General features: G+C 42.7%; 1 protein-coding gene across 4 annotated transcripts in view; it reads left to right on the top strand.

The window, feature by feature from the left end:
- The window catches only part of BCAT1 (branched chain amino acid transaminase 1), a 54,142-nt gene that overhangs the window by 29,729 nt on the left and 8,034 nt on the right, over positions 1 to 16,379 (top strand). For 3 of the 4 annotated variants that reach the window (XM_064734537.1, XM_064734521.1, XM_064734528.1), the window contains 8 exons: positions 1,068 to 1,124; positions 3,180 to 3,290; positions 4,559 to 4,678; positions 6,548 to 6,711; positions 7,535 to 7,677; positions 12,489 to 12,574; positions 14,212 to 14,352; positions 15,094 to 15,168. In XM_064734537.1, the coding sequence (XP_064590607.1) occupies positions 1,068 to 1,124; positions 3,180 to 3,290; positions 4,559 to 4,678; positions 6,548 to 6,711; positions 7,535 to 7,677; positions 12,489 to 12,574; positions 14,212 to 14,352; positions 15,094 to 15,168 (897 nt within the window). The remainder of the gene's footprint in view (positions 1 to 1,067; positions 1,125 to 3,179; positions 3,291 to 4,558; positions 4,679 to 6,547; positions 6,712 to 7,534; positions 7,678 to 12,488; positions 12,575 to 14,211; positions 14,353 to 15,093; positions 15,169 to 16,379) is intronic. The other variant, XM_064734546.1, reaches the window with a different exon arrangement.

The following is a 16,379-nucleotide window of genomic DNA, read 5'->3' as shown; positions in this document are numbered from 1 at the left end:
ATTAGCTCTGGAAGCCACAGCTTTGTAATACAAGGAGTATTAGTGCCTTTATTTCATTAGTATTGAGTTACAGCTTGTTCTGTTAACTGGTGTTCTTCCAGAGTAATTGCAGTATTTACAGCAGGGTTATGTGAAACACAGAAGCAGCTTGGCCTGGGGATGCCAGCACACCTAAAGTCCTAGCCTAGGGAAGGTGAGTGGTGATAAATTAATTTGGAAAACCATTCTGACAGTGGGTTGGTCCAGTTACTGTCTCTGATGTGTGTCAGGGCATCTCAGAGTAGCTTTAATCTGGGGGCTGAACATGCACTCTGTCACTTGCAGCTGGTTTAAAGGTTGATAGCTTGGATTGCAGGACAGGCTAGGCAGTTTGAAACTCTGAACCAGTCCCTGGAGCTCAGAGCTGGATCTGATGCACTCACAAGTGTTTGAGGAGAACAGATAGCAGGGAACTGTGGGCAGTGGGATGTTAGGCTGGAAACCAGCGTGGTTAAAGTTTCTGTGCTTGGCTGACTGCTCCCCATAGCTGCCTTTGGTGCCTGCAGAGCAGCTTGGGCTGTGCTCACACCTATGGGAGCCCCAGCAGGGCACAGAACCTGAAATGGAAGCCCGCTTCTCCCAACTCTGGGTAGGTGGGAGTGTCTCCACCACAGTGTGTGGAGTTGCTTGTGCTGCTTTTATTATTATTTTCCCTTTTTTCCTTTTAATTTTTTTTTTTTTTTTGTATTTTAACCACTGGTACAAGGGAGGCTTTCCCTGCTTGTTTTCCCTGAGTTCCTGCCTTCATTTTTATTTTGACTGATTTTTTTCCTCATCTAGTCACCAAGCCTCCAGAGGTCCTGTGTAAATTACAGCAGGCCCTGGGCCTGAGGCTGCAGCTCTTGATCTGCCCAGGAAGTCAGAAACCACGCTGGAGTCCCAAATCTGTATTTCACTCTTAGTAGCACATTGCTTTAATGCTTGGCCTCTGGCCTGGTCTGAAATCATTGCTAATATGAATATGCTCTTTTTTTTTTTTTTTTCCATTTTTTTATTCTTTCACCCTTATTGCATCACGTTTCCTCTAGCCAAGAGGACAGAGAGAGGAGAATCTGGTGTCATTGCTGTGGCTCAATGAATACACAGTGGGTATAATGAAAGTGATGAGTTTGGCATTCCCTCCCCTTTCTCCTTGCCCTCCATGATGCAGTGTACTAATCTGGATCTGCTGAACTCCAGATCCAGCTCCTGTGATGTACAGGTGTCAGATAGTGCTGTTCTCACACCACTGTAGCAACCAACCATCAAGCAACCACAGCAGTTGCTTTCATTAAAGCTGAACATTTCTGGAACACATCTCTGTCTCCCTTTTTTAATGAGTGGAAGGTTTTACTGAGCTCTGGAAGATGAAAAGTATTTCTTTTTGGAGAAAAATATTTAACATCTTGAGAAGGCTTTGTGTTTCAGTAATGGTGTGATTCTTACTTCTGTCAAACCATTGATCAACTCTTAGTAGTGACATTCCTCCCTTTTCCCTCTCATTAAAAGTTCTGTGAATGTGTTTGGGAGAAGGGTGGGGGGATAAAAAATGTGTTCTGGGATAAGAAAGTAGCATTCCAGCCATGTGCTATCAGTTTGTGACTGGCCCAGTAAAAACCATATCAAAATATCAGCTAGATATCTGTAATATATGTAATGATATCTGATATATGTAATGCTGTTCTTTATTAAATTTTTTTTTTTTGGTGGCTACAATGTCTACCCTAGGAACAATTTATTTTTCAAAATTGTGCCAAGCTTTTGATAAGGCTGGCATTGCCATAGGACTAAGACAGGTTTGGAAGGCAAAAAGTTCTGGGTTCTAATTTTGGTTCTGCTACATAATTGGCACACAGCCTGAGGAAAATTGCTGGGATTCTGCAACCCAGTTCCAACCCAATTAAAATTTGTCATGTGGAAGGACCTAGCTCTGCCATGGAACTGCACACAAGTTTTCTAAAGATTGCATTTCAGTGATCCTTATGGAAAAGCATAGAATTTGATAACAGTGAAACCTGAAATACTCTCTTAAAATTACTTGGTCACAAATACAGGATTATTTTTTCCAAATAAAAAAGCTGTCTGTCTAGACTTCCAACCACAAGGGATGCAGTTCCAGCCACTTTTTGTGGAACAGTCAGAGAAGGAGAAGCCTGAGGAGACTGACAGCAGTGATGCACTTAAATTCATAGAAATTACACTGAAATTTAATGTACAAAGAAATGCTTTGGAAGATAAAATTCTGAGAATGTGACCTCTTGTCTGTAAGCATAAGTGAGCCTTTAATACTTAATCCAAATGAGAGCTGTGTATACATATATATTAATCTGAGCTTATATAGTACATGTGTTTTCTGTCTATAAGTATAACCAGAAATTACCAATCTGTAGCTGAAAATAACTGGATGTTTGATGAGTGTGTTTTTTGATGTGGTTAGGAGATGCTGGGAGAGCATTGATAGGATAAGGGTTTCTGATTGTCAACACCAGTTGTCTGGATCCTGCAGTGTCATGGGATAACTATGTTTAAATTTCCTGTAAAGTATATAGAGAAAATATTTCCATGTATTTTATCTTTAGAGTAAGGCTGCATCTCTCATGCAGGCTAAATCCCATTCCACACCATAGGGGCATAAGGGGGAAATAAGTGACCAGCTCCTGCTACAACTACAGCAAGAACTTTAAAAGAATTCTCTCCATTACCTTATTCTATACTTCCTAACAAAGATGTGTTTTGGCCACAGCTCTAAAAATAATTAACATATATATAAAACAAAATTCTATAGATGCCTTATGTAAGCAAAAATGCTGCTTTGACTCAGGTATTGGTCAGGATGTGAGGGAATCGTTAAGTCAAACACATGCTACAAATTTTAATTGCTGTAACCAAATTATGAAAAAAAAAAAAAGGTTATCATGAGGAATTATTGATTTTCAGTTTTTAAATATTAATATTATTGAAGTTGATATTACAAAGATGACTTGCCTGTACTTCAGATAAATCTGTCTCCCTGGACTGTATTGCCAGAACTCACTAGTTAGCATTTTGGTGTTGGGGTGCTGTGAGCAGGAGGGTGAAGCTTTTCTTTCCCCAGCTGGCCTGGATCCCCAGGGGTGAGCTGTGTGAGTCACTGTGTGCTTTCTCCCCTCCCTGGCTCGTAGCTGTTCGAAGGGATGAAGGCGTACCGAGGAGTGGATGGCAAAATCCGCCTGTTCCGGCCCACCCTCAACATGGACAGGATGGCACGGTCAGCACTGAGGACAACCCTGCCAGTACGTACCAGGGCAGCTCCTGCTCCTTCACAGCCTCCTCAGGGCAGGCTCTCACTGTCACACTGCACATCTCCACAGCTTTTCACTAGTAGCGTTTATCAAACACTCGTTAGTCTGATACCGCAGTCAGACTTTGTTAACAGATCTTACTTATTGAAGGAAACCCTTTAAGTGATTGTTTTAAAATCAGAACAGTGGGTGTTTTGCTTTCATTGTCGCCTCCCTGCTGCCTCAGAGTGTTTCTGAGGTATTACTGTATTTGCAGGGTGCCCCGTGGCAGGAAGGAATGATGGCTCTGACTCCATGTTCGCAGAAGGCTAATTTATTATTTTATGATACTATATTATATTAAAGAATACTATACTATACTAAAGAATACAGAAAGGATACTTACAGAAGGTTAAAAAGAGAATAATGAAAACTTGTGACTCCTTCCAGAGCCTCAACACAGCTTGGCACAGATTGGCCAATAAGTCAAAATAATTGACAGCAGAAACCAATGAAACAATCTCCAAACACATTCCAAAGCAGCAAAACACAGGAGAAGCAATCAGATAATTATTGTTTTCCTTTTTCTCTGAGGCTTTTCAGCTTCCCAGGAGAGAAATCCTGGGTAAAGGGATTTTTCCAGAAGATAAGACAGTGACAAGGGATGGGTGCTGTTCTGCAGGTATTTGCATGCAGGCAGCTGTCTGATTTGCTCTGGTGCTGATGTTCTCCCTTTTCTTCTTTACACTTCAGTTAAGTTGTTCAGCCTCTTGAGTGCCTTTGGTTTTGGTCATGCCAGTAACTTAACACTGCTTTTAGCAACTGTATCTTGGCCAGTGAACTTCCTCCCAGCCTTGTTAGCTTAATTGCTGTAAGAAGTCGGGAGCTTTGGGAGACTTGCTGGCCCTTGGAGCTGTAAAGCAGAGCACTGTCCTGTAGAAGAGGTGGTGCTGTATGCCTGCCTGGCTGAGCTGGCTGCACAGGGAGTTCTCCACATGCTTTGGAGGCAAGAAGGGTCAGTGGCTCCTTTTTGCCATCTCAGGAGGACACTGTGGAGCAGAAGAGGTCGCTCAGGATACTGCACAAAAAGGCACAGTAGCTAAAACCATGGGATATTAAATTCTGTAAGGAATGAACCCAAAGAAGATGTGAACCTCTGCAGTGTGTCAGTGTTGCATATCCTGAGGAGGTGTTCCCTGGAGCACGTGGATCTGTGAGGACCACAGAGTGTTCCAGCTTTATTCCTCCGTGTGGTTTTTTCCCTTTCTGTTCTTTGCCAGACTTTTGACCAGAAGGAGCTGTTGGAGTGCATCCGTAAGCTTGTGGAGCTGGAGCAGGAGTGGGTGCCCTACTCAACCGATGCCAGCCTCTACATCCGTCCTACCCTCATTGGAACTGAGGTGTGCAATGTTTTCTTTCCCTTTTTTTTTCTTTTTTGTTTATTTAGGTACAAGGCAAAGCCCTCCATCCACACAGGGGAATACTCAGCAGTCAGTAGGTGACAGGATGAAGTTTGAAGGCAGATTGGTTTTGTGGTTTTATTTGGGAGTCCCCAGCACGAATTTAAGGTTGACCACAGTGCCACTCAGTGGGCACACTGGCTCAGAACACAGAAAATAAACGGAGTTTCCTCCCACTACTCACGGTGGGAATGGAGCAGTGCTTGTTAATTGGGGTTGTGCTGAAAGGATAGTTGTACCTGACATGGTAATATTAAAACCCTGATAATTCAGAGAGAAGATGATGGATCACAGCTTGCTGTGTACATTTTGTAATTTCAAGTAATTTCTGAACAGAGAAGTTTTTGGAAGATCTTACCCTGTAAATTAAGATGTCTCAGAAGAAACACTTTCAACAGAGCCAAGGACTAGTCCCTCTGTCAATTATTCTTGAAAACTTACCTTCTAAGGGGCTCTTTAGCAAATAGCTGTTCATCTGTCCTCTCTGAGTTTCATGTGTGAGTCAGTTCTGTAGCATTGATAAAGAAACAGAGTTTATTTTATTAAATCCTTCAGGGTTCTTTTTTTCAGCAGTAGCAAGAGAGAAATATACAATGGTAGAGTATAGGACAAGGAAGCTAAAGAATGTAGGTTCCAAACTATATAAACTAAACTACTACAATATCCCTATCTGTAAGTAGTTTCCATAAGTGAGCATTTTACATTTCACGCAGGTTCTAGGACTCCATTAATTTAATACTTCTAAACTAGTTGCAGATTTTCTGATTAAGGAATCTCCACTCAGTGACTATAAGGTACTGACTGATATTAAAATTGGGGTGTTTACCCCAGTTTTCTTTTTGGAAATTCTTTTGCTCTGAGCTTTGTTTCAGGACAGCCAGCCCTTGGGGCCTTTCCATTAACCCAGGTTGCATGTCCTGCTAGGCTTTTTATCAATCAATCAGAAACCCAGGCACCACAATCTTTTGAGTGATCACATCAGCAAAAATACCAAGATCTCAGTTAACCCTGTGAGAAGTCTTTCTGAAGCAGCAGGGCAGACAGAAACCAAAGGAGCCCTTTCAGCACCTGGAGAACTTTGGCCAGCACCAGAACTTCTTACCTGCACCTTTATTGATCATGATGATGAATTGTAGTGTGAGAACCAATCTCTCAGAGAGGAGGGGCAGAAACAACTCTGACATTTTTGGTTATTTCCTGGGCTGTTGTGTGAGCTGTTTTTAGTGGGCAAATAATTTTAGCTGTCAGTCAGGCATTCAGAGAGCCAGTACTCAGCTCTGGCAATGCCAGCTGGCACTGGGCAGTTCCTCTCAGTAATGCAGCTGACAGTGGTTTCTCCACTGCTGTTACTGCTGTTGTTGCCACTCCTTCCCCCAGAAGGCTTTGTGAGCTTCTGGTATGATCAATTCATATTATATTCATATATAGTGTTATATTCTATTGTATTCCATTCTATTATTTTGTGTCATATTGTATTATATTCATATAATTGTATAGCACTTTGTTAAGCTAATCTTTAAGTTCTCAAAAACGTTAAACTATTTGAGAGTGCTAGAATAATATATAGATAAATTGAATGGCTGCAAGTGAATGGTGACAGTATATATAAAATTAGGGTTGGTGTGCTGCTTGGATAAGGGGAAGGTTATAGAAATATTTTTTATTCATTGCAGCACTTTGCAGTGTCCTGGTAAAAGCACTCTCATGCTGCAGTCCCACTGAGAGCAGTGTTTCAAAACTGATGGTGCAGCCCCTGATGTTTGAAGGACACCAGTAACTTTGGATTTGTTTGCATTTCTTTATTTTCAGCCTTCCCTTGGAGTGAAGAAGCCAACTAAAGCCCTGCTGTATGTCATTCTGAGCCCTGTGGGCCCTTACTTTGCAAGTGGAACTTTTAATCCAATATCCTTGTGGGCAGATCCAAAGTATGTGAGAGCGTGGAAAGGGGGAACAGGAGACTGCAAGGTGGGAGGGTAAGAAAACATCATCCTGCCTTTTCTACACAGCTCCCAAAGCAGATTTGGTCTTTAGTGAGGTATCTAATCCTGCAGAAACACAGACATTAAATTCAGTTGTTAAATAAACAGCATACTACAACGAAGAGTTCAAAGTTGTACTTTGCTAATATTATTTTTGCCACTCACTTGCATATTTTTGTTTGAATATTACAGCCAGTTGATATTTTTGCAGCATCTCAAGCAGAAGAAGTGCACCTGGAAGGTGTCCATGTAATACTTTGGCTCTTGCCCTTGCAATTCCTGACGATGCTAGTTCTCTTAATATCTTTTATTAGAAAAAAGCCCCCTCACCTCTGGTGTTTTTTGTGCTCCAGGAGTTTCATCTAATGTATATCACCCACCTGACATGAGGTAGATGAATTAAAAAAAAACACCAACCAAAAAGCCCAAGAAAAACACCAAAAAGCCGCAAAACCTGGAGGGGAATTGTTGCTCCCTCTCCAGGATGCCAACTGCTAAATAAAGATAAATGCTTTCTGAGGGTTTTCAGTTGCAATAATTACAATGTCCAGAACATGGAACAAAAGGTATGTTAATCCAATTTGGAAGGATATGTTTGAGTTGTTGGTGCTGTTCAGCCCTTCAAAGATTTTGGTTTGTAGGTACAAACAATCTAATAAAATCCTGGTGGAATATTTCTAGTGAAAATATCCCATGGCCAAGCAGTAACTGTTGCAGAGCACTTGCTCATGAGGTACATGTGCACAAAATCTTGTTTAAATTGAGAAGATGCCTAACCAGGTACTCATAACTCTTTGGGTTCTTTTTTCCCCTGAAGGAATTATGGTTCTTCTATTTATGCCCAGCAAGAAGCCGTGGAGTTTGGCTGCCAGCAGGTTTTGTGGCTCTATGGAGAAGATCACCAAATAACTGAAGTTGGAACAATGAACCTGTTTCTCTACTGGATAAATGAAAAGGGAGGTATGGTAACATCAAGTGTGAAAACTTTAACAGAGCACATGAATGGGACTGTAATACACAAAATTATTGTTAAAATGCAGATGATAATCTTTTTAATGAAGATTGTTTAACTTAGAGGGAATGCACATTCTGAAAGTTACTGGGTGGCTGTTATTTGTGAGAGAGGGGATCCTGGAGCAGCTGTGAGTGCTGCCTGCTGGGCTGTCCCCATGCTCAGAAGGACAGAATGCAGCCCTGCACAAGGTCACCCATCAGCCTGGGTGCCAGCAGCATGTTAGGGCTCCAGGAGCTGTTGTTTCAGAAGCAGTGCAGACGTGCTAAAAGGCAGCTCAGGGCTGTACAGCCCTTCAGGCTCTGTAGCTTTGAGTGTGAGTGGCTCCCATAATCACTTGCTGGCCAGTCAGATATTCCTGAACCATCTCCAGAAGTATTGCAGCATCCAATCCAAAACTCTTGGAAGAATTTGAAGTTCTGTCCAGTGGCGGCAGTGAGAGAAGCATGTCAGTGGGTGTCAGGTATCAATAATGCTCAAAAGGTGCTTTCAAGATGGATCATAATTCTTTAAGCTATTTTTACCTCTTTCTACCCACAGTCATCTCTGAGCAAGGTACATGCTGATTAAAACTATTAAAACTATTAGAACTAACTATTAAAACCAGCCAACTATATGGGCATCTCAAAAGCACCCATTGGGCATGCAAGTATTCAGTGCTTGTGATAGCATCACCTCATAACTGGTTTGGAAGACTACAGGCAAGAATAAAAGAGTTTTCTTCCCTTTTTTTTCCCAGGAAGAAAGAAGACCTTTTTTTTAAAATGAAAGTAATTTTCTTCTCTCCAAGGGAATGGAGTGTTACTGAATTTCTGCATGGTAGCAGATGCAGGGGTCAGACAGATTTCATTGTAGTGCCATGGGTACCTTTGTGAACTGTCAGCTTTCTGCAGAGAACAGGCAGCATTTTGTGGGGAAAGCAGTGTGCCTTGGATAATGCAGTGTGGTTGGGATCCAGCTACCTGACTCCTCTTGCTATAGGACATGAAATAAACCGACATGCACACTGGAACTTCCAGGGTAAAAGAAGGGAAGTTTACTATCCGACTCCAACATTTTTAGACTTTCAAAAGTGACAGTGGATTGGGATGAAAGTGCCACCTCTCCAATGACACTGGACAAACCAACAGTCCATCAAATTTCTCCTCCTCCAGAGAGGAATGTAAAAACAATAATTATTTACATAAAAGTGCGTGAGAAACTTCTTTACAAGAATGAAAACATCAGAAGGATTAGAAGAACTTAGAAGAACAAGGCAACATATTCCTATCTCCAGTTCTGTTGCTTGTTCTTCTGCAAAACCTTTACCACATTTGTAAGAAGGGGGATAACAGTCCCTCAGTGCCGAGTGAGTCTGTGAAGCTTTATGAATGAAGTGATAAATATTAGACATTTTCTTGTGTTGCAGCAGCAGTTGATTTGTCAGTGTAGATAGATGGCCAAATTGGAGCTTAGCTGGAAAAACGTGAGAGTAGATTTTGGCTCGTTGTGCCCCGGGAAGGACACTGAAGCAAGGACATAATTAGAATTCAATGTTCTCATTGTACTTGAAGCAGGAATATGCTGGAATGGTGCAGCTGCAGCCCCGTGCTGTTCCACAGAGCTGCCACTCACTCACTGTGCTGCCAGCAGGGCAGGGCTCAATGCTGCCATTGTCAGGTGGCTGTAGCAAACAACCTGGCATTCCTGCCACCCAGGAGGGCTCAGTGTGGCACACCCGTCCTTTCACAGGGCATGGGCTTTGTCCCCATGCAGCACTTTGCTGTCTCCCAGGGTGCTGAGTCACTCTTCTTGTGTGGGATCTTTGGCTGGGCATCACCCAGTGCCGTCACATACCTGCCTGTGGTTTGGCACGGGGATTTGGAGCTGCTTGTCGCTGTGTTCTGTCACTTCACAAAGGACACTCACTCAGGCTGTGCTTTGGTTTTGTTCTGCAAATGCTGCAGCTGAGAGGGATCAAAAAAAGTGAGGCAGAAGCTGCAGATCATCATCAAAAGAAAATGCCCATCCTTGTGTGCTCTGAGGTGCTGCTGGGAGCTGAGCTGCTCTCCTTGGTTTATAAGCACAGGCTTTTCCCAGTAAAGCCTGATCTAGAGGACAGCCATGAGGAGTAGGCTTTCCTGCAGCCTGTCTGCCTAAAGGTGACATCTTGTCCTGTATGGCAGGAGGAGCCTGGAAAAATACTTTGTTTGTAACGTAAAGGGGGGAGGAGTGGAAAAAAACTGCTCAGTTTTTGGTGAAACAGCATGACTTGCTCCATACTGTCCTTGTATTCCTACTGCTGCTCTGAGGATTATAATACAGCCAAAACTGCATCCCTGCTATTGCAGAAATACCTCATCCATCAAATCCTATTTATGGTTTATATTTACTAAGTGAAAAATGTAGTCACCCCCTTCCACATGCCTCTTCAGAGCATGTAACTGTCCCAGCAGACTCTTGACATTGAAACTCACTTCCTCTCACAGTGTCTGTTCTTCTGCCTAGAACATAGGCTTGGCTTTAAAAAAGCCTTAAAAAGCCTTAAAATTTAAACATATGTCCAACCTGGAGATTGCTAGCTATGAAGTCTGTGTGCAGTTTTGAAAAATTCCCTGCCTTCAAAATGATTTGCAAACATTTGGGCTCTGCTTCTATCTTTAATGTTAAGGCACTGGGAATAGTATTTGGGCATTATTTAATGTTTGTGTGCTGCAATTGAAATGGTGATTAAAGGTCCCCACTTCAGAATTGCATAAATTAAAAAGTAAATATTTTAAAAGATTCTCTGAAACAATCAGGTAAAATTTAAGGCAAGTTTGCTAAGTATTCTGTAGTTGAACATTAGTTGTGCCACAGGATTGTCTTGTACAATTACAGTGCTAACAAAATCAGGATTGCAGCTTCTGCTCTAGTAGAGAGCCCCAGCAGCAGAGTGGAGGGGAGAGCAGCAAATGCATGAGGTGGCAGATGAAGCAAAGGATGAAAAAGTACTTGTGGAAGGCAAATTAACAGACAGATGCAAAGTGATGACTGCATGAGGGAAGAGTTGAAGAAAAGCCTGAGGAAAGTAAGGACAAAGACCCAGGACAAGCTGGTAGAAGAAATTTGCTGTTAATATCAGTGAAAACGGGGCTTTCTGGGTTCTCCTGGATCCTGAAGTTCACTTGGAATGTATCACTTTGGTAAAATACATATTTGGATGAATTTCTTAGCTTTGTTACAGCCTGGCTAGTCCTGAAGGCATCCCAGGAGTGCAGTCTTACCAGCTCTGTGTTCCTAGACAAAGCTGCAGTTGTGTAACATGGAAGAGCTCATTTTAAACACCCCTTTAAACTCTCTAATGGAATTCTGTTGTTAGAGCAAGCCTGTAGCAGGTGTACCAGGGCACTGGGCAGGCAGTGCTGCTAGCAGAACAATAACAGGAGGCAGCTGAAGAGAAACCCTGACATTTCCCCTCAGATGCCTTCCTCCTGCTTTTTGCAGCTATACATCTCAAGCCTATCAAAATAACTCAGAAGGCAGGTGGAGTGTGTGAGCTCACAGTCTGTTTTTTGGGAGATGGACACACTGATGTCATGTGGAGCCTGCTTTGGCATCAGTTCCCAGGGAGGATGAGCTTTGGCATGCCTTGTTGGATGGTGTTACCATCCGTGCCAGATCCCAGGGGAGCAGATGTTCCCTGGCTGGCCCCAGGCTGGGAGGCATCACATGCGCACTTACAGAATTCTCCAGAGCAGCCTGTTGGGAACATTCTGAGACTTTCATGTCCTGTCTGCTCAGTGCTGTTTGGCAGCTGGCTTGGCCTGGCACATTTTCAAAGTAGCTCAAATCAATTAATACATATTATTGAGCTTAAACAGGTCCTGGGCAAGATCTGTGGCAACATCACCAGGCAGGGAAGTGTAATCCAATCTTTAGTGGCAAAGTCCACAGTATCTGAAGTTTTCTGCTAAAGAAAGGTGCGTATTAGATTGTGACTGGGTCACAAATGCAGAATTTTAGGTTTGCGGTGTTTAGAGTCAGGTGAGTCCTGTGGCTCATGGAAGTTTTTAAAGTCTTTCCCTTGTGATAGTTGAGCCAGAATGAGGACCAGATACGCATCACAAAGAGCAGTGACGATAGGCAGACTCCAAAAAGGGAATGCTGTCATTCCTGACTGTATGAGGAAGAAGAGAGGGCTGATGGAAACGGAAGTCTGGGATAGGTTGTAGAGTGACACTGGGCTAGTGAAACCAGAGCAGAGCATACAGCCTGTTCTAGGGCAGCATTTCTGTACATTCTGGCATGGCAGGTTACACCTATTACTGGTGTGTGTATGGATCCTCATAAAAGGAACTTGGAAGCACTGGTAGGAGAATCCAAATGAATAAATCCAGAGGTGGCTGCATTAAAAAGTCACACAGTTATATATACAATGCACTGAGGAATAAAACCACCTCCAAGGCATTAGGCATGTATATGTTAATGTATTAAATGTTTCTTCCCTGCCCAAAAGGTGAGGAAGAAACATATTTAATACATTAATATCTAAAGGTTATAATAAAAGGTGAATATAAAAGGTTCCAAACACTCAGCAACAACTTACTGAACTAAGTATCTGTTTGTGTTCTTGGAGAACTCTGAGAAATGTTGCATCTTACAGGGCAGGGATTGTTTTTGGTGGCACAGAATCGTGGAATATCCTGAGCTGTAAGGGACCCACGTGTTTGGTGTAATATCAGTAAACTTGTGTTTGTTTCTTTGATTGTTTTTCAACCAGTGCTTTTTTATTTGGCAGAAAATGAGCTGGCCACGCCACCTTTAGATGGCATCATCCTTCCAGGAGTGACAAGGCAGAGCATTTTGGAACTGGCACGCAGCTGGGTGAGTGCTTTGGCAGCAGTGGTTTCAATTGTCAGGTTATAACTTCAGCAGAAGTCATTTCTGGTTGAAGTTCAGCTGATTTGGTTGAATCATCAATCATAGACCAGTCTGGCTTCCTAGGATCGTACAAAGGCCTGGGTTGGAGGGGACCTTAAAGATCATCTCATTCCAGCCCCTGCCATGGCAGGGACACCTTGCACTGTCCCAGGCTGCCCAGAGCCCATCCAGCCTGGAAAGGACCTTAAAGACCATCTATTCCAGCCTCCCTGCAGTGAGCAGGGGCATCTTCCACTGGATCAGAGTGCTCAGAGCTGTGTCCAGCCTGGCAGAAACCCTGCTTTCAGGGGTTTCATCCCCCTGGATGTCCCCTCTTCCCTTCAGCCTGTCAGCCCCACCACACAGCTTGGTGCTGCTGACAGAACTGGCTGAGCATGCACTCAGTCCATTAACCTAAGGGAACTCAGGGTGTGCTCATTCAGGGATTCTCAGGAGCCTCTCCAGAACACCCACACCTGTCACACAGAACAATACCAAGCTTGTTAAAGCAGCTCCATGCAGTATTTAACATGAAAATTCTCATTAAATCCACTGGTACCAGCGCTTAGAGCAAGGAAACAAAGAATTACTGTGCATGACCTTAGCAGCACTTCAGCCATCAGCTCATTATTTCTGCATTTAGTTCTCATGCTTCCAACCGTGTTTCTGCTAACAAGCATGCAGCCTGCCCAGCCACAGTCTTGCAGTCATCTGTCTGCCTCCTGTTCCTGTTCTGTAGTGCAGCAATCCACGAGCTTACTTGGACTGGGTCATGTCTTGAAATGCAGCAAACTCTGCCTTGCTGTGTTCAGAGGTTTTATTGCAGCCTGGCTAAGGATGCTGCACAGCCAGAAGCTCATCAGGCCCAGGATGCTGTCTCCTGGATTGGGCTGGGGTTATGCTCAGAGCGGGATAACAGGAGTACCGTGTACATGAAATAAAAATTGCAAAGTCCGACATTGATTTTTTTTCTTGAAACACATCCCTTCAGTTGATTCCTATGCATTCTTCAACCCTTGTAGAAGGTAAAACACTCCCAGTATTAAGACTGCAGTCAAATGGCTTTACTCATACCTGTAGTACAGTTAATTTTGGTATGTGACAGCTGTGTGCAGGCTGCAGTGGAATGTTTCACTAGGGATTAAAAAAATAGATCACACAAATTGGCCTGGCAGGTGAAATTAATCAACAGAATGTATCTTGCTTAGGAATTGTCTGAGAGTGGGATGCAAATTGATATAATTGAGTAATTCTTGGACAAACTCTAACATGCTAGAGACCATGAGGAGAGAGATCCAGTGTCCCATAACAATTGTTCTTTGTTATTCCCTAATGTGATACTCTGCACCAAACCAGAGGGATGTGCCACTTAATCATCAGCATTGCACCTGGCAAACCACTGGCATCTTTGTAGGGCATTCTTTTGATGAAAATCTATCTTGTGTGACACTGGCATGATTGAAAATCATCACAAGATCAGAGTCAAAATTTCACTTATTGTCACTAGGCTAAAGTCCTATTGGAAATGTTTCAGAAAACAAAAACAGTAATGTTTTTTTTTTAAGTTTTTCCAATTTTGATGGCTGCTGCTTTTTGTGCAGGGAGAATTCAAAGTGTCTGAGCGATACATCACCATGAGTGACCTGACAGCAGCCTTGGAAAAGAACAGAGTGAAGGAGATGTTTGGTGCTGGAACAGCCTGCATTGTATGTCCCATCTCCAAAATTTTATATAAGGGCAAGGTAAGGAAATGTCTCTTTTTTTTTTTTTTTTTTTTTTGTAACCCCTTTCCTTCTTTCTGCTGAATTTTCTCAGAGTTATTTGCAACTGTGGGAGATTTCTCCTGCACAGGTGGAATTCAGACTGTAAAGCTGATTTGGTGCTGTTTAGTCAGCACAAAGTTTGTTCAGAGCACATGGGGCAGTGCAGCTGCATAAAAGGTTGTGCTTTGTCCACTAAACATGATAAGTACAATAAATATCTGTTAGGTGATACTTCCTGAATTAATAAAGTAGAATAAATGTATTGACATTACCTGGTGCTAACATAATATGAGACATGGAGGTGCTGAGTGAGAAGAACTGTAAATATAAGTGTTGTATTTCTACACAATACACTTTGAAATGAAATGCTGTATATAATGTTACCTCTCCTGCCTGCACAATATTCCCTCCATTTTGGACAGATCTTTTGGAAGGCTTAGGTTGGCCTTTCTTGAACAAGAGCATAACAGTTTAACTCTTTGACTTTTCACTGGCTTAGCAACACCCTCCTGTTTAAAAAAACCAACCAAAACCCAACACAAACCCCCAAACTAACCACCCTTTCGTACTCATAAGGAGGGCTGGCCAGCATGATAAATATTTATTAAAACTTCTGGCAATCATAAGGTATTCATATACATGTAAAGCTATAAAGAATAATGTGTAATAACATGTTACTCTCTTTCTCTCCCCTTCTTCCTCTCCTTTGTTCCATGCCAGCACTTGAACATCCCAACCATGGAGAATGGGCCTGAGGTCACAACCCGTTTCCTGAATAAGCTAACTGATATCCAGGTAAGGTGTTTCCTCTTCTGTAACCAGGTAAAATAATAAAAGGTTAACATTTGAAAGGAATAGAAAATAATATTTTTGGTAGTGCAGCTACAGATGGCATTATATAATAGTGTAGATCCTTTGTGTAATGTGATAATTCTGCCAATTTTCTTTCCTGGAGAAAGTATGGTAGAGATGAAGTATAGAGAGGAAGCATAGTGTGATTTTCCCCTACTCATCTTGGAAGGTGGGTAAGAGTTGCAAGATATTACTGTTATCAGTGAAATCAAATACTGTTGTTAGAGGCTGCTTTTTAGGGGAAGAAGACAGGATTATGAAGCATCTGAACCACAATCACAAATGAGTACAGGTTAATCAGTGAGGCAGTTAAACACTCACTGGGCACAGCCAGCTCATCACCATTTCCATTTCTCATTATCTTTCCAATCACACGATCACTTCTCATTCTTGAAGCAATTCCATTCTCTGTCATGTGCTAAATATCAAAGTCTGTTTGGAATCTGTGCTGTATCTCCATGTCTGGGCATTTCAGAAACCATTTCAGGTGAAGTCAGTGAGCAGCAGGTGATAGCCCTTCTTATTAAAGTTTCCTGGTTTTTTTTTCCTTATTTAGTGTAGTTTATGGTGTGGGGGATTTGGGGATAGGAGAAGAGCTTGGCAAGTTACAAAGCCCCTTTATTTAAGATCTGATAGGAGTTGCTTGGCAGTATTGCCAGTATTTCTTCCGATTGACTCTGATGGTTTCCGTTCTACATTTTTGGCTCCAAGTGTTCTTAGATTTGCCACTAAAATTTTTATGTTCCTGCCAGTAATCCTGTGATCTGTGTTTTTCTCCCTTGAGACAGTGAGCAGTGGAAGACAGAGGTATCCAGCCTTTTCCCTGGGGTCCTTCCGTGCCCTCTCTGATCACAGAGGGTCAGAAGGGGTCAGGCTGGAAGGGCCCACCAGGGTCATCCCAGAGCACATGGCCCAGGATTGTGTCCAGTTTTGGAATATCCCCAGTGAGAGAGACTCCACACTCTCTCTGGACAATCTGTCCAGTTCTTGGTCACTGCTCAATAAAGAAATTCTTCCTCATGTTCAGGTGGAACTTCCTGGCCATCAGTTCCTGCCCATTGCCTCTTGCCTTACCACCCTGGTGTTCCACCACCAGCCAAGGCTCAGGAGGAAGCTGAAAAAGTGTGGATTGTTGCTAAACATTATCTTTCTGG

This window comes from Zonotrichia leucophrys, chromosome 1A (genome assembly GCF_028769735.1).
Source record: "Zonotrichia leucophrys gambelii isolate GWCS_2022_RI chromosome 1A, RI_Zleu_2.0, whole genome shotgun sequence".
In the NCBI taxonomy this organism is placed as follows: Eukaryota; Metazoa; Chordata; class Aves; order Passeriformes; family Passerellidae; genus Zonotrichia; species Zonotrichia leucophrys.
The sequence above is the reverse complement of the archived record's forward strand: the minus strand, read 5'-3'. Positions and strand labels throughout refer to the sequence as shown.